General features: G+C 43.4%; 1 protein-coding gene across 8 annotated transcripts in view; it reads left to right on the top strand.

The window, feature by feature from the left end:
- LOC133105446 (tropomyosin beta chain) overlaps positions 1-26,477 on the top strand; it is a 40,527-nt gene that overhangs the window by 4,327 nt on the left and 9,723 nt on the right. For 2 of the 8 annotated variants that reach the window (XM_061215567.1, XM_061215569.1), the window contains exons 2-7: positions 940-1,065; positions 17,777-17,910; positions 19,709-19,826; positions 21,520-21,590; positions 24,068-24,143; positions 25,785-25,847. In XM_061215567.1, coding sequence (XP_061071551.1) covers positions 940-1,065; positions 17,777-17,910; positions 19,709-19,826; positions 21,520-21,590; positions 24,068-24,143; positions 25,785-25,847 — 588 coding nt within the window. Of the gene's footprint in view, positions 1-939; positions 1,066-11,507; positions 11,985-17,776; positions 17,911-19,708; positions 19,827-21,519; positions 21,591-23,047; positions 23,124-24,067; positions 24,144-25,784; positions 25,848-26,477 lie in introns of those variants that run through there. The other 6 variants (XM_061215565.1, XM_061215566.1, XM_061215573.1 and 3 more) reach the window with 5 other exon arrangements.

The following is a 26,477-nucleotide window of genomic DNA, read 5'->3' as shown; positions in this document are numbered from 1 at the left end:
CTAAAATACTATTAATACCATCAATATTTTAGTCAAAACGTTTGACACATACTTAAAGCAAAAGTGGCAAATAATTGCCCTCTACGCAAAGGTTTTGGTCTCATAAACCAATACAATATACCATGACCCCCATAAACGTTGATAACTGATTTTCAGGTTTTGGTGTCTAGTTTAGACCATTCTTGTAGGAAACAATCAATAAACAAAGTAACAGTGTAATGATTTTGTGAGTATATGCTCTACAACAACACACTGAAACTTTTTGAATACATTGTCATATTAATGTTAGCCATGACTGTAATAATGGTGCCCATGTCAAAATAATGAATTGCCATTTTCACTATTGGTATAACATGCCAACAGTAGTCCATACACAATTTTACGCGATATTAAGTAGAAAATATAAATCAGCATTAATCTTTTTCTATTACAGACTTTTTAATTACTTTATCACTGTGCAATTCTCAGATAATATCATGTTTAAATTCACAATCATACATCACAGAAAAGTTTAACATCCATCACAGGAAGGTTTTGCAATTGCAAGTAATTGTAATGTGGTGAGATAAAAGCATCTGTTGCATCAGTAACCAAGGCTGCAACAGATCCATAACTTCAGCATTGATTAAGAGACCAAAAACCAAAAACAATGACACAACAGAGCCTACGTGCTTATTTGAAGAAAAGCAACATTTCTACCATTGATAGATGTGGTCAGTGATAGACGTGATCACTGAGAGATGTGGTCAGTGATAGACATGGTCAGTGAGAGATGTGTGCAGCGATAGATATGGTCAGTGAAAGATGTGGTCAGCGATAGACATGGTCAGTGAGAGATTTAGTCAGTGAGAGATGTGGTCAGTGATGTGTGTCAGTACCAGCTATGGGCAGTAGGAGCTACAGAGTGCTGACGGCGGTGCGTCTCCCCTTGCCTCCCAGCTGGAGGAGGAGCTGCAGGCCCTGCAGAAGAAGCTGAAGGGGGTGGAGGATGAGCTGGACAAGTACTCCGAGTCCCTGAAGGACGCACAGGAGAAGCTGGAGCAGGCGGAGAAGAAGGCCACAGACGTGAGTGATCGCACAAGAGAAGTCCAACACTGACACAACACTGACATAACACTGACGTAACACTGACACAACACTGACATAACATAAGCTAATGGCAAGAACAGGCCATTCAGCCCAGCATTGCTTGCCTTTTCCTTCCCCTAAGTGTACCTATTGCCTAGTTTGCCTAAAAGCTAAATAGAATCGAACAGCCCGGTCTTGAAAACCCCCAGTGTTTCTGCCTCCACTACATGTACTGGCAAGCTATTCCACACATTGACCACTCGCAGACCTGGGCAGACTGCACTGTACTTAAACCCTGACACACCTGCTGATTACCATCATGTTTAAACCATTTCTACATTTTTCTAACACGTAGGTATTTGTATGGTCACATTTGCATTCCCTACATTCAGTGAGCTCACATCTAGGAACTGCTATGACCCTAACCCTAACCTAATCTTATTAATTTAGCTGGATAAACAAAAACTCTGTTTTATAGCTAATTCAAATTAATTCTGTGAACTCATCACTGTGGACACCAAATCACTGTCGTAAGACTTGTGATTGGATCTTGGATCAGTGTCAATTTATATTGTTTTCTATGAAAACCACAAGATGGCGGTGTTGGTACATATATCACAGAAATGCAAACAAAAATCATATTATGTGGGAAAAACTACTAAAATATATGTTTTTTATGTTGGCAGAAGCAAAAACATCAACACCCTAGTTATAATCAAGTATATACACAGATGATAACTTAGTAATACTATTTACAGTATCTCATACTGATTTACTGATGTGCGCCAGGTTATGATTATGTTATCAATGATCATTAGCAGTAGATGCAAAGTATCAGCAGTAGGATCGAATAACATAAAACAAAAGAATGTTAAAGTGTTGAATAATTTTTAAATGGATGGCATTTGCAGTTTTACAACTGCTTTGGCTGTAAATTTGGCCCATTTAGCCATTGCTGTCATTAGAGCAGATTTGTAAACTCATACTCTGTGCAAATGTTCTCAGTCGTAAATGTAGGTTTATAAATTATCAGGCTGTCATATCGCAGCGTTCTCCATTGCCCCCTGGTGGGCTGAGTCAGCACTACATAAGGGTCGACAACCTGTACCTGCCACTCAAACAGTGACAGCCCCTCCTCTCCGTAGTTATCTCTGAGTCCCAGTAGAAACTGGGCTGGGCGGGTGACCTTGGTGTCGACAGCTGGGGTGGAGAAAGTGGCAGACTGTACAAGTATCGGATTCTGTAAACACACCATAAACCGTGTCAACGCCCTCCTGTGAATGCTGTGTATTTTAATGAATTTCAAGGAGGCGGAGTGAGCCTTGCTCTTGTAAGTGCATATGCAGGTGTGTGTGTGTGTGTGTGTGTGTGTGTGTGCTTGTGTGTGTGTGTCAAGCTGGACCAGCCGCAAGATCATTTGTGCCCATCGCGGAGATGAATGATCTTGTCGACTCGTTGACAGTTTGCTCTTTAAATATCGCACAGGTGACCTTCACTAGGATTAATTCCCAAATAATCTCTGGAGCACTTTTAGCTGCTGTTTTAATGGTGGAAAAATTGCCCGCCATGTCCTGGCACACACCAGCGCACCTTCTATGCTGTAGCAGCCTGTGGTGGTGCACAGACCCTATAGGTACACATCTTCAGTGCTGTTCCTACTAATGAATTTTTCACCCCTTCATTTCATCTGGGAAGTGCGTTGAGTGCCATGTTTAAGAATCACTTTATTAAGTTATTTATAGTACTATTCCTGACAACTCTTCCTTTCAGGTGCAGTGAAGTTCATAATTATTTGGACAGTGACATTCTAAAGGTGTGTAATTCCTATGATTCACTCCACATGGACCTCTACTGTCAACTTTAATTAGAGGGTGTATACATCCATATGGAGCGCACCGTGTAAGAATTAAACTTGTGTGGCTGTCCAAATACTTATGGACCTCACTGTAATTGTGTTTATCCTCTGTCTATCCATGAGGAATGAATATATTGTATATGCATGGTGTCTTTAGAGAATAGTGGTGCATAAGCTGAAAGTTTGAAACTAGGAATGTTTCCATGGAGTTTTCAATGAATATGTGGAAATGAACACACTTTTATTGTTTTGAAAACAGTTCCATGTTAGGCAACGCCTCACAAGGACACTCTAAGCTGCTCTGCACTTTTGACCCAACAGAGTTCAGTGCTCGGCTTTGTGAATGGAAATAATATAACTGCCTGTGTTTTAAACACTAATCTACTGCACTAAGAGAAGGTCAGGTCACCACACCTGCTTGAGAGTTTTATAAATGTAGGGCTATACCTGCCTTCTTGTGTGGAAGTGTACAAGAAGCAAATCTTAATATTATTTGGAAAATTTGCAAACTTTTTTTTACATTTACTGTGTGATTTGTAAAGGGTCTTAATCATAATGCCATTTTCCAAATTTACAAACCTTGTTGTAGTAAGCACCCATCCACACTGGCACATGGAATGGTGTGGGAATGTGTGCTAACTGTAGCCCTCATAGCCACACTTATAAGGCAAAATTCATCACAAACATGTTTGAAATACTTTCACTGGTGTTACTAAAGACACCAGTAAAGTTCTTGCAGCTAACATATAATTATAAAAAGGCATCTGTTTTCAGTAATATTCAGAACAAGATTCTTCCATCATATGATTGTTTGCTTAGTTGATTTTCAAAATTATCCAGCATCTCAATCTTCAAAGTATTTTTGTGTGACAGCAATGATATGCAATTGTTCGCATGGTAAAGAACATTATCAGCCCTGTAACATTGTTACATTCTGAGGTTCTATCATGGGCCTGTCCCCACATTGGCCACTAATTACCCCATTAATCAGTCATAAGGCCATCCTGACTCTCCCCTCATAATCCCACCCTATCAGAAAGCAGAGTGTTGCTGCCAGTAGGGTTGTTATTTTAATGTTTGCCCTCAAATAAACCTTCAAAAATGCTTGGCTTTAGTAGTCCTCCCCTCTGTCAGATCTGAGAATGAAAGGGCGTTTATCCCACGCCACAGCCTAACCTTGCAGGACAGAGGATCCCAGCTAATACCATCTGTCTGCTCACTCCCACAGCTCAGCCCTTTTTTAAATCTCCCTCCTTTTCCTGCCACTGCTCCATCCATCCCCGATTCCATCTCTTCCTGCCCGTTCAGCACCTAATAAAATGACGTCAGTGGTGTCCATCTAAAATTTCCCTCTGGATGAATAAAGTATCTATCCATCTATCTATCTATCTATCTATCTCAGGTTCGACCATCGGTTTGTCCTCTGTGATAAATCTCTCAGCTCTCCCAGGCTTAGCGTAACTGCACACACTGAATAACACCGTGACACACCTCCACAGGGGCCTTTTTTCCACAGCGTAAGTTCATACACACACTGCATATGAAGGGATTGTATCTCACACAAGTAAGAATTTAGGACTGGCATCTTGGTGCACCCGCACTCCTGACTGCAGATATGTTAACGCCCGGGGAACTCCTCAGGGCAATCCAATACCCGTCTCACCACGCGATGGCGGCTCCGTTTTTAGACGTGGCAGAATGTTAGATGGCTGTATCACTTTGCGGTAATCACTGCTGTCACAGAGATGCTGAAATTCAGACGGTCTTCAAACTGCCCAGTGACCATTATATCAAGTGTTAATTTGCTTGTATACGTTGTGCCTGCATAAGGTTCTGCATGGAGTAGACTTTTAAGATTGGAAACGTCAGAATCCTTTAATAAACTGGCAGTTTGATGGGGTTAACAAGCACATACTCTGAGTATCCCAACTCTGTATCTTATCTTTTTTATAAGTCTCTGGGGGGGGGGCACAGTAGGGAGTGGTTTGGAATAGCCCCCTGCCCCGCCCCCCGCCCCCCCGTTGGGTTTTTACAATTATGTGACTAAAAAAGGAAAAGAATCACAAGAATGCAGCCATTTGTTTATAGTGTAGTGAAGTCATGGTTTCCAGCTCTGGCTCAGTGCTTTACAAGGAGCGACTCCCTATAGACGTGACTGTGTGAAAATCCATCACTTTCTTTATAAAAGAGGATCAATCTCTTGCTGTCTCTCTCTCTCTCACGCGCGCACACACACACACACACACACACACACACACACACACACACACTCTCTCTCTCTCTCTTTCTGTCACTTTATCTGTCATTCTATCTCTCTCTATCTACCTCTACTGGTAAATCATTACCCAGAGCTAGGCCAAGCCAGCTATAATATAATTTTCTGAGGTTTGGCCTAGATTCATACAGTGCATCCGGAAAGTATTCACAGCGCTTCACTTTTCCCACATTTTGTTATGTTACAGCCTTATTCCAAAATGGAATAAATTCATTTTTTTCCTCAAAATTCTACACACAACACCCCATAATGACAACATGAAAGAAGTTTTTTTTTTTAATTTTAGCAAATTTATTACAAATAAAAAACTAAGAAATCACATGTACATAAGTATTCACAGCCTTTGCCATGAAGCTCAAAATTGAGCTCAGGTGCATCCTGTTTCCACTGATCTACCTTGAGATGTTTCTACAGCTTAATTGGAGTCCACCTGTGGTAAATTCAGTTGATTGGACATGATTTGGAAAGGTACACACCTGTCTATATAAGGTCCCACAGTTGACAGTGCATGTCGGAGCACAAACCAAGCATGAAGTCAAAGGAATTGTCTGTAGACTGCCGAGACAGGATTGTCTCAAGGCACAAATCTGGGGAAGGGTACAGAAAAATTTCTGCTGCTTTGAAGGTCCCAATGAACACAGTGGCCTCCATCATCCGTAAATGGCAGAAGTTCAGAAACACCAGGACTCTTCCTAGAGCTGGCCGTCCCGTCTAAACTGAGCAATCGGGGGAGAAGGGCCTTAGTCAGGGAGGTGACCAAGAACCTGATGGTCACTCTGTCAGAGCTCCAGCGTTCCTCTGTGGAGAGAGGAGAACCTTCCAGAAGGACAACCATCTCTGCAGCAATCCACCAATCAGGCCTGTATGGTAGAGTGGCCAGACGGAAGCCACTCCTTAGTAAAAGGCACATGGCAGCCCGCCTGGAGTTTGCCAAAAGGCACCTGAAGGACTCTCAGACCATGAGAAACAAAATTCTCTGGTCTGATGAGACAAAGATTGAACTCTTTGGCGTGAATGCCAGGTGTCATGTTTGGAGGAAACCAGGCACCGCTCATCACCTGGCCAATACCATCCCTACAGTGAAGCATGGTGGTGGCAGCATCATGCTGTGGGGATGTTTTTCAGCGGCAGGAACTGGGAGACTAGTCAGGATTGAGGGAAAGATGAATGCAGCAATGTACAGAGACATCCTGGATGAAAACCTGCTCCAGAGCGCTCTTGACCTCAGACTGAGGCGACGGTTCATCTTTCAGCAGGACAATGACCCTAAGCACACAGCCAAGATATCAAAGGAGTGGCTTCAGGACAACTCTGTGAATGTCCTTGAGTGGCCCAGCCAGAGCCCAGACTTGAATCCGATTGAACATCTCTGGAGATCTGAAAATGGCTGTGCACCGACGCTCTCCATCCAACCTGATGGAGCTTGAGAGGTGCTGCAAAGAGGAGTGGGCGAAACTGCCCAAAGATAGGTGTGCCAAGCTTATGGCATCATATTCAAAAAGACTTGAGGTTGTAATTGCTGCCAAAGGTGCATCAACAAAGTATTGAGCAAAGGCTGTGAATACTTAAGTACATGTGATTTCTCAGTTTTTTATTTTTAATAAATTTGCTAAAATTTCAAAAAACCTTCTTTCATGTTGTCATTATGGGGTGTTGTGTGTAGAATTTTGAGGAAAAAAAAGCATTTATTCCATTTTGGAATAAGGCTGTAACATAACAAAATGTGGGAAAAGTGAAGCGCTGTGAATACTTTCCGGATGCACTGTACATTACTTGTGGGACAGAGTTTCTGATTGTAGCTTAAAAAAGCATTTGAACAAGTCATAAAAGTCATGTTTTGTAAAGAAAAGAGAGAAAAAAACCAAAAATAAACTACTGACAGGTATAATATGTGAATACCTTCCATATCATCTAAACCATAAAACTCTTCATAAATAGCTATGTTAAACCCATCAGCTTTCACAAGCTTACTTTCTCAACCCCCTGTTATTTACTTGAAGAGGCCTATGGTATAATACCACAAATATTTACCAAGTCCCTGATTACACAAATCTAATAGCCACAAGTCACTTATTTCCTCAATGGCTTCTAATTCATACAATAACAATACCACATGCATTAAAGTCAAATAAAACCTATACATTGCATGCAAACCAATATTTCTTCAGGTGTAAAAAGGTGTTAGTTTGTTCTTATTAAGCCTGCCTTCCAAATAGTTTTTTTTCCTGAAGTCATGTTTCCATAACTTGTAGCTCACAGGCAATTCACAGCCAACCTTTTGCAATGTTTAAACCAAGTGTTCAGGGCTTTTCCTGAGCGAACAGTAAGACTGGGCAACTGTCACAGAGGCAGTTGGTCAGGGTGCCAGGGCATTTTCACCTGAATATCAAAGCTGCATCTGGACTTTAATCCCCCAGGTCTCCTGTAGTCAAGCCCCTGGTGTTCTGGCTTTATGTGTTGCTCCACTGTACCTCACACCACAGTCAGTATGGGATAATATACAGTACAACAGGCCAAAGGATCACCTGAAGAAGGGAGGGTTTCAGTCCACTGTCTCTGGGGGTTTTCAAGGTGTGAGACCACAAATATGTGACGAGAATGTTCTTAACTGAACATTCTAATGCTGATGTAACGATCACTACCGGTAATTGAAAGCAATGAGGTTGGAGAACACTGACTTAAGTGTACTCTTCAGAGGGTTACATGAACCACTGATAACACCGAAAACGCTAAGACCAGCACACACTGTGGCCCTCCAGGACTACAGTTCGACACCTGTGCATTAAACTGAAGCACTTCAGTAAATATTCAGCTCCATAAATTGATTGTATATATATTTTTTAAAGCATGTAGGTTCTGGGTAAAACAGGGTAAATGCCCAAATGTAAAAGTGAAAGTCTAGTTAAAGGCATTAACTGGGTAAAGAGGGTCAGAATGAGGTGGATAGGGTCTCACCAACAGGGGGCAGTATAATCCCTATAAGCTCTCTCTGCAAGTCTCAGGCATCTGATGGGACCAGGCAGGGAAGGGGGTCAACTGTGACACTTTGCCCCAGGCCCAGGGTTTAGTATATGAGCTGGACATTACATTTCATTACATCACATTACAGTCATTTAGCAGACGCTCTTATCCACAGCGATGTACAATGAAGTGCAAATGAAAGGGAAAGCCTGATGAGGTGAGTTCAGTCTGTGCTTGAAAGTGGTCAAAGACTCTGTCATGCACAGGAAGGTCATTCCACCCGTGTAGGGTCAGAACAGACAGCAGCAGTGGCCGAGACGTGTAGGGTGTGACTAATCGAAATTGGATTCGGAAAGGATAGGCTGTTCTTTTTTTATGAATAAACTTTATTCAAATTAATGTCAAATTACAAAACATACAGTAGAACATTTTGTACAAGAGACAAAACAGCACAATACCTTTCATTATTCCCCAAGGAATGTGCCTCTTGTTTTTATATGTCTAGAGTGCTTCTTCGTTTTAATTCTGTTGTAATTTGTTGTAATTTGTCTCTCCTGGAATAAAAACCTGATGTGCTGTAAAGTCACAACTTTGCCTTTTAGACCATAGCTCTTATTGTGGCAGGACATGGACCAGGGAAACCCAGAGCACTGATCCCAGTTCAGTGCTCCCTAAGGCACAAGCCAATGGTCCCTAATTGACCTCATTGTCACCATGCTATCAACTGAACCTGACAGACAAAGGGGAATCGGGTTACATTTAAACATGAACATGTGTCGAAGGAAGCTTCAAAAAACAACACTGCAAAAAAGTCTTAAACACTTTTATTTTGTAATGAGACCTCAAATCTTTTTTTTTCTCAAAAGTAAAAAAAACTGTAGCTTGTTTTAAGTTAAATGTCAAGTCTGTTGGCAAATCTAGAAATGAGTCAAACTTCCTCACCTCATTGGCAATATTTTTCTTATTTGACAAAAAACTTATAGAAATAAGATTTTACATCGATATATACTACTAAAATAATTACTGAGATTGACTTATTTTTTTGATGCTGGCAGTGAAGCAAGTAAATGCATTAAAGAGAAGCACTGTAGCGTAGGTTAAGGCAAATGACTGGGACACACAAGGTCGGTGGTTCTAATCCCGGTGTAGCCACAATAAGATCTGCACAGCCGTTGGGCCCTTGAGCAAGGCCCTTAACCCTGCATTGCTCCAGGGGAGGATTGTCTCCTGCTTAGTCTAATCAACTGTACGTCGCTATGGATAAGCACATCTGCCAAATGCCAATAATGTAATGTTTGCCACTGCTGCAAAAACAATGACAGGAATACAAATAAGCCATCATCATCACCTCAAAGCTGTCACAGCAGAGTAACTCAGTCTGACTCACATAATAACTATATTTTTGAGATCTATGCAGGTAATTTTCCTGCCATTTAGCAGAAGCTCTTATCCCAAGTGATGTACAACACAAACACAAGTGCACAGATGAGGGGTTCTGCGCAGTATTTTCCTCTTGGTGGGGAAAAACAGGGCTGCCAATTTGAGTAAGATTTTCATTTTGAGACTCTCTTGTGAATAGGAGGGGGGTGGTTAGGGGGATTGGCGAATTTTGATCGCTGACCAGGCAGGACGTCATGTAACCCTGGGGTATAATCTACGAGAGAGAGCAGCCTGACCTTGCTGCAGCTGTGTCACTGATAATGTGCTAGCTGAAGGGTGGGCAAAGGGAGGGGTCAGGGGCCGTGTCTGTTTCTGGATTGCACTCACACTTCTGCTCTTAAACATTCCCAATCAATTTGTGTGATTTGTACATTTTACATGAATGTATTAATAGGCTAGTGAACGGTGACGCCAGCTGAAGACTACAGTTGTGTCCCTGTGTGAAATGTTTTACCACAGTCTTATCTTCAAGTCAACTCCCGTTGGTGCATGCAGCTAATCAGCTAGTTGAGACTGTGCTCAGGTCAATGGTGGAAACCAAATCCTGCATGTACACTAGCCCGACAGGAATGTAATTCTCCACCCCTGCGCTAGTCGGCTTGCTGTACTGTATTTGCATGCAAGCCATCACTGGTAAATTCATGCAAGGATATGAGGGTACTCTTCATTCCTTCACGAGTCTTTACATGTAGTAATGTACATAATGCATGATTACCTTCACTGTTTTTTCATTATGTAACTTATTTATTTATTTGACTTTGTAGGTCAACTGAGAGGGTGCATCCCAATACTCGGGCATCCTCCTTTCCTCCCCCATACTTTGGGCAAGGAGACGATTGGAGGAAAGGTCTTTTGAGTATTGTGGTTTGCTGTGGTGACTTGGTGAACCCAAAGCTGTAGGGTAGGGAATAATCAGGCTTTGTGTTGTCAGTCATTTACAGGTGGGTGATTAGGTGGACAGGTGTAGAGATCAATTTTTGTGGGAATTTGTCCAATATGCCACCACTTTTTATAGATATACAATAAAATAAGGTAAAGACTGTGGTGACTCAGAAGTTAATGTCTCTCCAGGATGGAACATTGCCAACCCCATGTTTTTTGTTTTGTCCTGTACAGTAAATTTGCACAGTTAATTTGGGAGTCAAATCTAGTATTGCACTGTCACAATTCCAATCTTAGTACAGGCTCTAACAGAGCATTGTTTGGTTTGCTTAAATTTACTCCTGGAGGTTGGTTTCAGCATTGCCTCAGTATTACTTACGTGCTATTTTACAGAACTGCCATCTGATCAAAATAAATTACCTTAATGCGCATATGCGCATGTATGCAGACAGTATGACACTCTGCCAAGGAAAGCAAGAGAAAACTTCAAGAACATTAATCTGAATTACACTAAAAAGTTGTTTTGTAAATACGCCTGTTTCTCATCAAAAATATAGAAATATAGTTTCTAGTATGTAATCCCAAGGGCGAAGAATATAAGCGTATCAATGAGTTATGGACCATTTGTCATGTAACAGGGGTGTGCACTAGGGCCGATCCGTTTCAGGATTTTGTCCCAACTTCTCTAAATTATTTTATTAGCTCAACCATATCTTTATCTGCCATTTGTACAAACACCAGCTGCCGCAAACTGCATGTGTATCGTGAAGATGTCTACTGTGCTCAAGTAAAGGAATAAGCCAGTGTAGTTCAGTGTAGAGCTGTCAGAAAGCTAAAACTAAGGCAATTGGTATGGACAAAACGCAGCATGCAGATCTGTACCCTCTGGAGTTCTGCACCCCTGTCATATAACAATAAGCTGTCCTCGGGGTTTTTTTCTAAGGTGTTAGTAGTTCTTTAACATTCAGCCGGCCTCTGACCTGTGACATCATCCGAGGAAAAGGAAAAAAAACGGAGGCGGAGAGGTGGGGAGTGCGGCGGAGTTCAACTCGACCCCCCCCCTCATTCCGAGAGAATCCCGAACGCGGTTGTTCTGCGCTAGAGGACAATGCGAATTAACAGCTCACCTTAAAAGGCAGGATTTTCACAAACCCTGACGCATCTTTCCCGATACAGGCGTCACAAAATAGCCACTTTTTAAGGATTGGCTTACGCTTAGGTCGACCCCTGGAAGTGTTGAGTCGTTTGTCTTCGCTTTACAATAGTTAAGGTGTAGACAGACGTTGTCTAGTTCATTTGAAAAGACGAAAGCGAAATTGCCTCGACGCACAGAGACTTTGGCATTCGGAGAATACTTGGGACACACTTGCCATGGCTGGAGCAACGTCGATCGAAGCAGTAAAAAGAAAAATACAGACCTTGCAACAGCAGGCTGACGATGCGGAGGACCGGGCCGAAAGTCTCCAACGGGAGGTGGATGCAGAGAGACAGGCCAGAGAAAGAGTAAGATCACTTGTAACATTGTTGAGTCAGACTTTGTCATGCGAATATATCTTGCGTTAGGAAATGTGCATGGATAATTTCGAGTCTATTACCGTGCTGCATCGTGCTGCATGTTCTTCGGTTCACGCTACCTGCGTGTAAATACCCGTTACCTTTCAGCATTAGAATGTGCGTAAACGGTCGCGTCATTGTCCGTCCATCCCGTGAAATAAACTCTTATGAATGTTACATTATTTCCAGGTTATCCGTGATGCGCAAGTAACCTGTTACAATATTTCGTTACAGCAGGTTACAATCGAGGACATGCGAAAGACTACATGGAAGCAAGCTATCCAGTTAATTCAGCTATTACTAAAATGTCGATACGGTTTGTGTTCAACTGCACTTATGGACTCGACAAGTTCATTGGGTATTTAAAAAATGCATGATTAGATGAACGTTTTAGCGGCCTCATATTGTAACCGGGAAAATGCAGTCTACACTTTTATTGTACACGCGGATATAGACATTCAAAATTACAATTAATTTTGAGTTAAGAACATTCGGGTTTAAAGTTTCATTTTGACACATTAAGCACAAGGGAACCCCCAACTTTCTATGCATTATTTAAAAAAGGATAGACTGAGTTTCAGATAACATATGAAGCGATGAAGTCTCAAATGTCCTGCGGTGTGTGGGATGGTGAATTATTGTGCAGTAATGAAGCCTTATTTGGGTCTGAGTCAACGATTTCTTCAAAATGGAGGGTGGGTGTTGGCCGAACTGGATGTTTCCCAGCAGAAACGATGACTGCCCAGCGTGAAACTCAAAATTAAGTGCTCTCTAAAAATTACATTTCACAAATACGCCTTCTGAAGTCGTTTTGCGCCGCGAGGTTGCGGAAATGTAAACTATTTTTGACCGTACACTGAAGTCTGAAAACCAACAGCGAGACCTTTTTTTATTTATGCTTTAAATAATCTCTCTTATTTCTCTAACGAGGAAAACATTAAATCATCTGCAGTCCTCCCCTCTGATTAATGCTTGTCAATTTATATTTAAAACGTTCTCTTTTTGAGTCCGTATTAAGGATGTTCGAATGTAGAGCTATGTATTAGATTGTAAGACATGGTTTTGGAGCATAATACTGTACTCAAGGTTTTGTGTCTCCAGTTTACCGTGTTACATTGCATGCTTAGAGTGGTCTGAAAATCAGTAGTTCTCTTTACTCCAGGTTGTCGATAATTATTTTAAATTATGCTTTAATACTTCCAGTTGCGCATTTAATACGTGTATCTTGCTGTTAATATTTGAAAAGGGTATAGCTTATGCTGTAATTCTTAAAGTAGTGGTACGGTAAGATCCAAGGCCTTTACTACAAAGGAGAATAACACAGTGCCGTTTACAGGTCTGAAGCCTTTCCAGAATAGTACTTGTATGCGCTGCTTCTACACACCCTGGGGGCAAATCCGGTTGAAGTCATTGTAGCCTGCCGCCTGTTTGTTTAAACTGATTCACTGTTGTCCATGAGATGAGTACTTGAGCTGTTGGCTGGGAACGGCGCCGATGGCCTGCTGGACAGTGTACAATTAGGCGCGCTTTAGCCCGCGTGCATTTATCCCTGAAATCCAAAAGGCCATCGTTTAATCAGTTAATGAGCCGATTTCCCTCTTGTACGCACTTCAGAAATGCTTATTCAACTCCCCTCACTGCTTAAAATAATTTCCTTTCGATTTCTCAATTGGAACAGTGACCTGCAAATGATTAACCCTTTTTGTGTTTTGTATCATTGCAATGCCATGTTCAAAATAACTAACACAAGAGTACACAGTATATTGTCGAAGTTTTACTTCGCTTAACTGAATAAAAGCCTGAGGGAAAAAAAAAACTATAGGCAATGCAAGCCTGTTTTACATATGAATTTATTGGGGGGGAACTCAAGTTATTTGGATACTAATCGGAAATGGAGCCGTGGGGAGGTGATTTGGGGTGCTGTTTTGTCAACTTGGATCTGCTTCCCGAGCCCCTTCCTGAGGGCCTGTAAGAGTAGGCCTGGCTTTCTTTGGCTGTGTGCCTGGCAGGCCAGGTGAGGTGGTTAATAATTTCCTGTCTTGTCCTGGCCTTGGGAATATGAAGTGTGCGCATGCCCACTGCCGTGAAAACAAGGCCCTAAGATTTGCACACCAAATATTTCCTTCAATGGGCTGGCATGTGGTGGGGCTGGATGTGCATGATGGGGGGATATTTTAAACTGTTGAAAAACACAATTTCGGGCTGTGGTTATATGTCCTTTTCTCTTTGATACAGTTCCAAAATCGATTGGTGCAAATTTGATGGGAATATAGGTTAGGGAATTAAGTGGCTATGCTGGGATGGGATGAGATGGGTGGTCTTAATTCTGGGTCACCTTCAGGAAATTCCTTCTCAAATCAACCTGAAGCCTCTTGTGCAACTTGATCAGTTTGCCAAAAAAATGTCAGTTTAGAGGTTGGTCCTAATTATTAAAGAGCCTGTCGTGCATCAGGAATGTCTGTTATTTAGTATAATAGAACGAGAGCAGAGACTGTGGGGGACGTGGAAGTTGGATGAATTGGGCGATTAACTGAAGGACATTAACAGGCTCTGGAATGTACAAATTGTCACAAGTGGCATTCCGGGCCTTTCCCATCCAGTCCCTGAGGAATGGGAATAGATTTATAGGATTTTGCAGACTGCTGGTTTGATTAGCCGGCTTCCATAAGGGAAAACACTGGGAGCCATTGTTCGGCCGTGGATCGCTGTCGGGACCCCCACGGCCGACCGGCCGGCCTCACTAGGAATCTTGGAATTCCGGAATGTGCATATGTGCACCACCCTCCTTTAAAAAATGTAAAAAAAAAAAAATTAAAAAGAGATTGGCTCTTTCAGCAACATTCGCTTACTTCCATGTCCACTTGATTTGTCCACTTTTTCTGTTCTGTGCGAGAGGAACTCTTCATGTACAAATATGTGCTCCTGGTCTCCAGCTTAGCTACATCCATGAAAGTTCCCCCCGGCCATGTTTAGGGGCTGAGCGACACTTGATATCTGAAAGGCAATTTGATGGAATGCCTGGTCACCAAATGAGAGCTCAGCGGTACAAATAAAAGCCCAATTTCATCTCTTTGAGACGTTAAAGAGCAAATTCCTCTGCTTGTCGTCTCATTAAAGATTTTCTGAATATTTCTATGGATTCCATGGCCTGTGCTGGGCAAGTGACATTTCTTGTCTGGCCAAAATTGTTGAACTGTTTCCATGCGTCATAGAGGGACAATGCTGAAAACGTATTTATTCTTCATAGTTGTACCCTGCTTTGACAGTTGAACATGACGGTAGAATTTCCATCTGTCTTCTATGAACCTGGAAACATTTCAATACACAGAATAATGCAAGCAAGTTATTCCTCACAAGCATCAAAATTTAGATCGATTGGAGCCGCTGTCAGCATCTGCACATCTTGAACTAGGCAAGGTTAACTTTCCAATTTGTTCAAATTGAGCCACATTATGGGGAAAATGAACCCGGTGATTATCGCATGGACCCATCACCTTTTGGACCATCGGGTGTGGAGTGAGCTACTCTCAACAGCATATTTTCTTAGTAGCCAGTTTCATTGACTTTGCAGTTTTATTGACACAACTGTTGTGTTTGTTCTGTGCTTTGTGTTACTTATAGTTTATTACCCAATTGTTTTAGTGGACAGTTTTGATTCCATGCATACAAGTTTACCGGCCTATTGTTTCGCTAATTAGCCTGGCATTTTTCCATAGCAATGGAGTTTAGTGGTCAGCTGAACAAGCTGCTGAGTAGAAGAGTGCATTCATAGCTGGAGTGTCCCATTAGCCGTTTGCAGTGCTCTTTAAGTGGGCCTTTTGAAGTACAGCTGTAGCCTTGCCTGAACAGAGACTCGTCGGACTAAAACAAAGGAGTCTGTCTGTGGGAGTCTCAAGGTCAGACCTGTGAATCACCTTGAGCCGCCTTCCAAATCTCTGCCAGAAGACTCTCCTGTTGTGTTTGTCTTTCTTGGTCTCACACAATGTCAAAGCTAATATCCCAACCTGTGTTTCTAGGATGACATAAGGTATGCTTCAACTCACCGGTTTGGGAATATGGTCAGCCAAATCAGGCTATATGATGCTCACATAACTGCTGGATGCAGGTTCTTTTTCATTATAAGTCACAGGATAGGAGCATGTACTCAATGAATATGATCCAATCCAATGCAGTGGATCACCTCCTCAAAAGCATTGTTGGACCTGCTGTGTGGCTTTCACAGTGCACTTACTGTTATTTAGCTGTTGGTTTTTTTTTGGCTACACTGGGCCTTTAACCACCAGCCTTCCAGGTCCCAGTCAAGTAACTTAGCCACTAGGCTACAGGCTGCCCCTCCAATCTGAGATGAATATTGCTGTGTCATCCTGTGACAGCATAGAGGCTGTGCTGTAACTAAAGACAAACTGAAACTAAAGACAAACTGAAAATAACATCAAAATTTGATTATTGATATTTCTCTTTTGCCATTATTAATTCTGTACATCTGTATTTGCGAGAGAAGGGGACTTGTGAGCGAACATGGGATGTTTATTCACTCTGGATTATCTCTGTAGTTGGAACTGGCTAGTTTGCTGCCGATTACAGAAAACATTATGGTTCTGTAAAATACTTTATTATTTCCGCAGTTACTGAGCCAGTATTATCAGTAGTTTCAGAAGATATTTAATTTTTTCCATCACTGTGCCACCGTGAAACATCTCATGTACACTGCACAACGTCGCACAAGTTGGCTCTTTGACTGTTAAGTGCATTACTCTGTAGAGTATGTTTAGACAGTGGAGACTGCGATTGATTTGTTAGACGGTCAGTTCAATTTGGACGGTTGAGCAACTTTGAAATTGACATCCAGAGGTCAATGAACTGAACAATTGTGTGGCCCTTAACTAGAACGCAAACGCAGCACTTTCACGCAACAAGCAAGCCCATGGACCATCTTGCATATATTCCTTTAAACCTCACCACATTTCTATTCTAGGATGAGAAGGACTAGCATGAAGTCATGACAGATTAGGCCCTGTATTCAAAAAGTGTCTCAGAGTATATTGTCTGTTTTAGCATTTCGATCATAATGAAAAGTTTCGGATTAGCACTCTTAGACACTTTATGAATACAGGGCCCATTGTAAAGTGGCCCACACTTTACAATGGGGGTAGATGGATTGCCATATACTTATGTAGTAGTTACTGTGAATTAATTGAACAAATGCATTAAGCATAAAATGAATGTATTTGTTACATTTAACATAACTTTCTATTCACTAAAAGTATTGAACTACTAACTAATGTGTTAGTTGCATGAATATTTATGCATTAGCAAACCATAGGGTAAACTTAATAAGTGGTTAACTAATAACCAAGACATTAACTGTTTTTCTCATTTCAATATGAATTGCCATCAACTAATATAGTTGAATGATGTAAAATGAATTAATGATGTAAAAATACGTAAACAAAGCTTTATTATAGATTAAATTCTCATATCAGTAGTTAGTTTAACAATTACATGCCGATTCATGTAAGTTGTTACCAATATTCAACCTAGAGTCAGCTTTGTCCTTTAGCTCATGTTGGGTAAGGTCAGGATATGTGCAGGCGAGACCTGATCCTAGATCAGCGCTCCCACTCGGAGATGCTTCGTGAACGGTAGATTCGGATGCGTTCTTTTGACCAGGGCGTTGGCCGGCTGTCTCTTGGCGCTGACCGCAGTAACCGGAAGCCTCTTGCTCTCCCTGTTTCCCGCAGGCCGAGGCGGAGGTGGCCTCCCTGAACCGCCGCATCCAGCTGGTGGAGGAGGAGCTGGACCGCGCCCAGGAGAGGCTCGCCACCGCGCTGCAGAAACTGGAGGAGGCCGAGAAAGCAGCCGATGAGAGCGAGAGGTGAACGACCGGGAACTATCCGCCCTCCGAGTGCGCCCTGTCAGTGCACTGCACTGTCACTGCACTCAGACTGTGCCCTGTCACTGCCCTCCGAGTGCGCCCTGTGACTGCCCTCCGAGTGAGCCCTGTCACTGTACTCAGAGTGCGCCCTGTCACTGTACTCACACTGCACACTGTCACTGCCACTGCCCTCCGAGTGCGCCCTGTCACTGCACTGTCACTGCCCTCCAAGTGCGCCCTGTCACTGCACTGTCACTGCCCTCAGATTGTGCCCTGTCACTGCACTGTCACTGCCCTTAGACTGCGCCCTGTCACTGCACTGTCACTGCCCTTAGACTGCGCCCTGTCACTGCACTCACACTGCGCCCTGTCACTGCACTTAGACTGCGCCCTGTCACTGCACTGTCACTGCCCTCCGAGTGCGCCCTGTCACTGCACTCACACTGCGCCCTGTCACTGCCCTTAGACCGCGCCCTGTCACTGCACTCACACTGCGCCCTGTCACTGCACTTAGACTGCACCCTGTCACTGCACTCACACTGCGCCCTGTCACTGCACTCACACTGCGCCCTGTCACTGCACTCACACTGCGCCCTGTCACTGCACTCACACTGCGCCCTGTCACTGCACTCACACTGCGCCCTGTCACTGCACTCACACTGCGCCCTGTCACTGCACTTAGACTGCGCCCTGTCACTGCACTGTCCCTGCCCTCCGAGTGCGCCCTGTCACTGCACTCACACTGCGCCCTGTCACTGCACTGTCACTGCACTCAGACAGGATGGGCAGAGGCTGTTACGGGACAGAGATGGGGTACAAAATGTGGTGGTTGGGAATTGAGCCCCCGGCCACGGGGGGGGTGGGGGCTGGGGGTTCATTTGTGGGTTGGGAGTTGGGACTGCAATGCATGGTATTGTCTCAAGTGGATATCTCTGCTCCAGGGACCCCAAAATCTGGAGGGATGCAGTGTCTGCTGGTGTTGTGCATTCAGCACTTGAGCATTTGACTTGGGCTGACAACGCTTGTTCCCAATAATGCCACAGAAATGTGACACTATATTGGTGCTTTTTTGATTGAATGTTTTATAATGTCAATGCAATGACTGATGTTAACATTTGAAGAATTCAATCACTGGTGTGGATTAGTGTCTATTAGTTGTCATCTATAAACTGTGAGTAGGGGCTCATCTTAACCAGGACTACTTGATCTCAGAATGAGATGAGAACATACATTTGGGTTGTGAAGGATAGCTAAAAAGAAGTCATACAGTTTGTTTGTAAGCAAACTCGGTTTGCAAATTAGGGCATTTGATGGAAGGGGCACTTTATACTGCAGACCTACACAATCTATGGTATGGGGACTAGGAGAAGTTTCTCCGCATCAGAAACATTTTAGCATGCGTACCTCTAAAACTATGATGAGCAATAGCACAATAAATGAAGAACTTGGAATAATAGGGTTCTCTACAAATCGTGTAGTTGCTTTCAAGATTTAGAATTCCTGACGTCTGACATGGCAATGCTTTATATATTGTGCTTGTTAGTTTTAAGATGCTTTAAAGTAATTTTAATCAGGTAATTATATGTTGTAAACCGATATACAATTTTAATCGATTGTTTTTGAATGGTAATGCATTTGGCAGAGCCTTATCTACTAAGCAGCATTCCCTGTACACGGATATTGTTCCAGCACTAACGGACTGCGGTACAGCGGCGTTGGGCCTGTCTGTACTAATGGAGGCTTTTGTGCTGGGGAGGGACGCCAAGCTAACTGCCGCCTGCTTTGTCCTTCTCCCCAGAGGCATGAAGGTCATCGAGAACCGGGCGACGAAGGACGAGGAGAAAATGGAGATCCAGGAGATGCAGCTGAAAGAGGCCAAACACATCGCAGAGGAGGCCGACCGCAAATATGAGGAGGTGCCGTCTCCGCCCGTCTCTGCGCCTCCCCCCCTGTTCGGGGCCCCCGTCATTCCAGCGCCCTGAATCCAGACACACTCCACTGCCCTTTCCGGAGCTTTCCTCCTCCATGTTTCGCTTAGCAGTCCGTTGTTCCCACCGTGCTGCCCCATGAAAAACTTAAGGTAGCGCAGTCGAAAAGGTGGAGGAACACCCTGGGCCAGCGGTGCGCTGAGAGGCGGGCGGAGGTCTCTGAAGCGGTCGCTCAGCAGCTGCCTGCGCGTGCTGTAGGGAGGCCTTCAAAGTGGCCCTTCCCCTCTGGTGTTGAATTAACATTCCTCTCTCTGCGCGCCCATTAGCCATTAGCCCTATCCTTCCCATCTGTCCGGCCTTTATTGATGTGCCGTGACGACGGGATTACCCCTGGCTAACCCTTCTCAGGGTGAGCGAGCCACCGTTTCTTCAAGGAGTCATTTCAGCTGGGGTCTGGGGAGTTTTCCCTCCTCTTTCCGATCTTAAAATAAGCTTGTGTATTTTTTAATTATTTTTATTTTCTTTGTTTCAAATCTCTCCTCTGTACTTTTCCATAGCCCAATACATTTAGGCTCGCCAAAAACATGTCCTGTCCTGCAAAGGGTCAATCGGGACTTTTTTTTTATTTCGGTGAAATGTCTTCGATGGCACTTGGTATACCTACAAAGTCTTACAAAAAGGTTATATTATATTACCCACAAGGTAGTTAATTAATTACTTAACAATATTCATGTCCCTTGCTTCGTGGACCCAGGGCATTTCAAACCCCCTCGCTATCTGCTTTTGAATCACCTTGGGAAATGTTGTTGCCATGGTGCTAGCTTTTGTGTATGCCGTGTTTTGAACTGCAGAACAGTTCAAAGTCTGTTTTCAATGCACTTTCAGTGCTGGTAGAGTTTCCATAGAGGCATGCTGCCTTTAGAGACCAACATGAGGCAAGGCACTTTAATTCTAACTTTCTTGAACAAGATGCCGTGGTTTGATGTGCTGTAGTTTGGTCGGATGCTTTTGCCCAGGTCCTTTGACAGGCATTAACAGGGCGTTGCTGTAAATGAGCATGTGTGCTCAGTCGACCTACCCTGTATAAATGAAGGTTAAAGGTTATTTCAGGTACATGAACTGTATTGATTTAAGCCCCACGTTGGCGGGATGGCATATTACAGTACAGTGCTGTGGATTAGGCGGTACTGCAGTGTTGCTTAGCACCTGGTGTGGCACTGCAGGTCACTGTAGAGGGGCTCCCGCCAGCATTTGGGTGGGAGAGGACCGGTCTAAAGCTGCCTCATCTGGGGTTCTTTCCCTGGTCACAACGCAATCGGTCATGGCTGTTAGGGTGCAGCCAATGCAGCCAAATGTTCAGGGTCCAGGCAACTATTTTTGATCTCTATTGCACTCATATAACCTGCAAGTCAAATTATCTCTCTACATGTTACTGTTGACTGTTTCATTATGGAAAAATGTCACGTTTCCAGCAAACAAAGCTAATGAGTACATTGTGAAAATTAAGTCACTCAATTTTCTTTGGGTCACTATCACTTCTGGAAGGCTCCGTTTCTGTTTGTCTTTGTGTCTGTCTGTCTTTATGTTTGCGTTTGTGTTTGCGTCTGTGTGTGTCTTTGCATGTGTGTGTAATGCCCTTACCTGGGCAGGTTTTAAAGCTGGTGTGTCTGGCCCGTTGCAGGTGGCCCGTAAGCTGGTGATCCTTGAGGGCGATCTGGAGCGTTCTGAGGAGCGTGCTGAGGTGGCTGAGGCGTAAGTTCACTGCCCTCCGTCATTCCCGCCATCCCAGTGTCCGTCTGTCCCGCGGCACGCTGGCGGCACAGCTAGCGAACAGCAAGCAGAGCCTGCCACACAGGCGTGGCTCATCCATGTGTCTTAGCGTGCAATGGGCCGGGCAGGCCTTTTCTCCTGTAACTATGACTCATGTCTGCACGAGGAGATCTCCATTACTTTTAAAGGGGAGTGATCGCTTGGTGCTTTTGGCAAAAGCAGCTCGTTTCGTTCAATAAGGTGATGGCCTAGCACCCTGTGAAGTGACTGTCGGTGCTTCTGTTTTTTTTTGTTCGCTAGCTGTACCCGCCAAAGTGTTCTTGTGCAGTGCCTTAATTCAGCCTAGTGGAAAAACACATACTCTTAGCACCAAGGAACTTTCAGCCTCTTAAGTCCTTGATTATAAAGTAGTAAGATTAAATGCTATAAAAGTAAGTAAAAAATAAAAATAATAATACATTTTTAAAAAGAAAATCAGTTATTTGTTGCGCAACTTAATATCTTTTACTGATAATCTAAATTTTAAAATCTTTTAAGGAATGTTATAATAACCCCTGATTTTGACCTCATTATGTAAACATTGTGTACTGCAGATATTCTCTAGTCTTTCACTGTGTTTATGTATATTGCCATGTAAATGTCACTTTATTGAATACACTGTGAAAATATAAAGACTTTTCTTGCACGAATATGTCAAAGTAATGCATGATTAATATGGGGTCTGAAATGGTCCACAGTGCCAAGCTGTGTGGTGGGATTCAGCTGTTGTGAAATTGGATTTCTAGCCAATCAACACAAAGGTCATGGGTCACGTTGGAGCAAAAGGGTGAGAGATGTAAAACCATCAATAATCCACTCGGATCATTAATGACCTTCAGAGGTCACGTGAAAGTATTTTGTGTAGTTTTTTCCCAGATGTGGGGTTGCATACCCCTGCCTTAAAGGGCATCAAGGGGCCTGTTTTGGAAAGAATTCTCTCACCAGTCAAAGCTCAACAAGTCCTCATTGGAGAATAAATGTTGATGGCTGTTGAAAAATGTACCCAAAGGAAACCGTTCATCTGGACTGAGTGCGCACTGAAGTCAGTGGCCTTCAGAGGCCCCCTTTGTAGCCGCTCAGGGTGGCCAACCAGACGTTCTTCCTGGGTTTAGTTTTAACACGCAGCTGTTGCCCGAGGCACGTTTCAGAGCTTACGTTGGCGACGCCCACCCCACACCTGCTGCCAGCAGGCCATCCCAGTCCACGGTCACCTTTTTGTGTTGCTCAAGTGTGAAACCGGAGATGTTGGACACGCTAACCTCAGCAGAGCGCCTGGATGTGTTCTCTCCCCTTTTGTTTGTTTTTGTAATGCATGCTCGAACGCACCCCCACCCGGATTTGCCTTGTTTGTGCCCCCCCTCCCCTCCCCACCCCCGCCTCTTCGCTGTGGACTAACCCAGTCGAGTCAGGCAGCTGGAGGAGGAGCTTAGACTATTGGACCAGAATTTGAAATCCCTGATGTCCACAGAGGAAGAGGTACTTACTGCCCTCAACAACGGTCAACTTGCCACCCCCACCCCCCCTTCCCCCTCCCCCTTCACTTCCTGTGTGACTAACCTGCTTCCTTTCCTCCCTTCTGGTCAGTGCTGTCCTCTTCTTCCTCTTCCTGTCACATGACGAGAGCGCTTCCTGCCCCGCACGCTGAGCGCTTCCTGCTTTTTGTCTGGTGTAGGTCATGAATAGTGGGAGCCCGGCCACACACAACTGCTTGAGCCACAGGCAAATAGGACACCCTTTACCCAAAATTCAAAATCCACGCCACGCCAAGCCCCCATTGCTTCATAGCTTACTTAGTTAAATGTATAGTCCCCAATATCCTCTTCTATATATGTTGAGTATATTTTTGTTCTGTACATTTTCACTCTTATGTTTATGTACTTAAATACAATTTATATACTTGGGTTGTCAAGTATATTTAAAGATATCCTAAATGAACTGCAGAACCTCAGATTGTTATTGAATTGAATTCATAATCTAATAAGTATCATCTTTCAAACTTAATTGGCTGTGTCGTGTTGGCTTCAATTTCACCCCCCTGTCCCCCGACCAAACAAGAATGTTAGCATTGGCTCAGGTTTCTTTTGCTTTAGATGGTTATCAGCACACTGCTTAAAACTAGATGGTGCCACGTTTGTTCACATAGTCTTATTTTTAACTGAAAAACAAAAAAAAAAGAAAGGGTCCTCCATTTTTCCAGGAAAACCACAGTGAAACGGCTGGTTTAAGCTGGCTCCAGCCCAGCTGCCCCTGTCCCTTTTAAAGGGGGCAGATCACACTCAGGACGGGTCTCCTCTGCTTGCTCTTTCTGCTCTGTCTCTCCGACCTCAACTTGCGCTCTCTCCTTCCTCCCCCCCTTCTCCCCTCTTTTTCTCCTCCCCCCTCTCTCCCCCTCTCCTACCACCTCTCTTACTGTTGGACAGTAAATCTGGTGACCTTGAGGAAGAGTTGAAAAATGTCACCAACAACTTGAAGTCTCTGGAGGCTCAGTCTGACAAGGTAGGGGCAGAGGTGGGGGGTGCTGGGGGTGCCGGGACGGGGGCTTCCTGTCCCCCCCAGACCCCATTCCTAGGGTTTTGATGAACCCTCCTGCAGCAGCATACAGTTTTATTTTTTGTATTAAAAAATAAATAAAATAAATTTATTTATTTATTCCGCGGGCCAAACCGTCCGGGTTATGGTCTCCATGGAGACCAAATCCAATGCAGTCTACTGTAATTCAACGTCAACGGAAAAGCCCAGTCACCGTGAGAGCAGGGAGTACCCCCCCACTTTCACAATAGGGGTGACAGATAACTCACAAGTTACTGACCCAGAGACATCTCACGGCACACTGGAGTGTAGGGAAGCTTATGTTTCGGGAGCTGCTGTGCGGCTACGTGTTGTAAGCGCTGTAATTTCACCTCCACATGATGAAAGTGGAGATATCGCATTTCGGAGGAATGACGATTGGCAAGTTTTTACTGAAACGCTTGCACTTCTGTTTATGACTTTAAGCAGTTAAGTACATGGAGTTATGTTTTTTAACAGATTTCGTTTTTGAAATAGAGAGAAGAGCTAGAAAATGACACCTACTGAAGTTAAAAGAAATGGTGAAACTTCTTAGACAAACTAGTCTCGATTGAATGAAAAGTTTTGTAATTTTTTTCCTTTTTTATGAAAATGTTTTGTAGACTGACTCTTTGGATCTCATATGGAATTAAGTGGGCATATATTATTAATTTTTTTTCATATAGTGCGTTGCATAGGTACTTTTTTTTTCTCAATTTTTCCTCTATTCCATCATGGTCTCCTGTATTCCTTCTCCAATGCAAATTCCTGTTCCCTTCATGGATCTGTCAATGTAATAATGAAAGTATGGTATACAATTATGCTGGTATTGTCTCTTGGTAGCCTAACACACACTTGTACACACACAAGTTTAGCCCATGTTGAACTGTAAAATAATAATATTCCTGACATATACTGCCATACGTGCCATAGAATGCATTTAGGACAACTGGGAAGCAAGGATGTTTTGCATAGTGTTTCGATACACCACGTATTTAACCCCTTGATGTACAACATGGGTCAAAAGTGACCACTATATCTTTGCATACCTTGTGGATAAAATGGTTAAAACATAAGAACCTGACAACATGGTTATAAAACAGACCTCTCAACAGCAGGGCTACTCAACTCTGCATCCTTCTGGCTGTAGTGTTGCTCTAACCATGCACCACAACATCTGATTTCACTAATGAGCTTACTTCCTGAACCAAGGAGGTAACATAATTAGTGAAATCAAGCCCTGGAGTTGAGTAGGACTTGCGGTCCAGAGTAGGGCTGTTCAACTGACGGCCCTGTGGGCCAAACGAGGTCATCCACAGGCACATATGGCCCTTTGAACATGAGGGAATAATTTGGATGCATCCAAAAATTGAGAGCAAGTCCAGGTCAGCTTTGGTTTGATGTCGGTCCCCCCCCCTCCACCCACCCAATTGTGACAATCATCAATAATGCTTAGACAAAAACGATGTACATTAAAGAAGCCAGTTTTGTCTGCAGATATAAACATTAACATAGGTCTGGAAGGTATCCACCATTTATTTATTAAGTGTTTTCCTGCATTCATATGGCCCTTTCTTCTTTTCTTTCTAGTACTCGCAAAAGGAAGATAAATATGAGGAGGAAATAAAAGTTCTTACGGATAAACTCAAAGAGGTGAGAGACTGCTAATGTGTGTCCACCGGACTCTAGACTTTAATTGTGACTTACAATAATGTACAGTGCCATGCAGTTGAACTGTGGTGACCGTTCTGCCATTTGAAACATCTGATCTGATTGTTATTTTATATTTGTTCATTATTCATAACTTGATAAGTAGCAAATGGTATTTTTGTAGCATTAATTAATCAAAGTCCTTTGGATTCGCATAAGAAGCTTCATTGGTATACAACGCTTGTACTAATATAATTTACTACATGGCAAGTTGCTGTGGATAACGGCAACTGCTGAATAACTATCATGTTGTAGCAGTAGTAGTAGTAGTAGTAGTAGTAGTAGCAGTGGTAGTAGCTGTAGTGGTAGCAGTAGTAGTAGTAGTAGTAGTAGTAGTTGTACTAGTAGCAGTGGTAGTAGTAGTAGTAGCAGCAGTAGCAGTAGTAGCAGTAGTTGTAGTAGCAGTAGTAGCAGCAGTAGTAGTAGTAGTAGTAGCAGCAGCAGCAGTGGTAGTAGCAGTAGTAGTAGTTGTAGTGGCAGTAGCAGTAGCAGTAGTAGCAGTAGTAGTAGTTGTCGTAGTAGCAGTAGTAGTAGCAGTGGTAGCAGTAGTAGTAGTAGTAGCAGCAGCAGCAG

Source organism: Conger conger, chromosome 12, assembly GCF_963514075.1.
Source record: "Conger conger chromosome 12, fConCon1.1, whole genome shotgun sequence".
Classification (NCBI taxonomy): domain Eukaryota; kingdom Metazoa; phylum Chordata; class Actinopteri; order Anguilliformes; family Congridae; genus Conger; species Conger conger.
The sequence above is the reverse complement of the archived record's forward strand: the minus strand, read 5'-3'. Positions and strand labels throughout refer to the sequence as shown.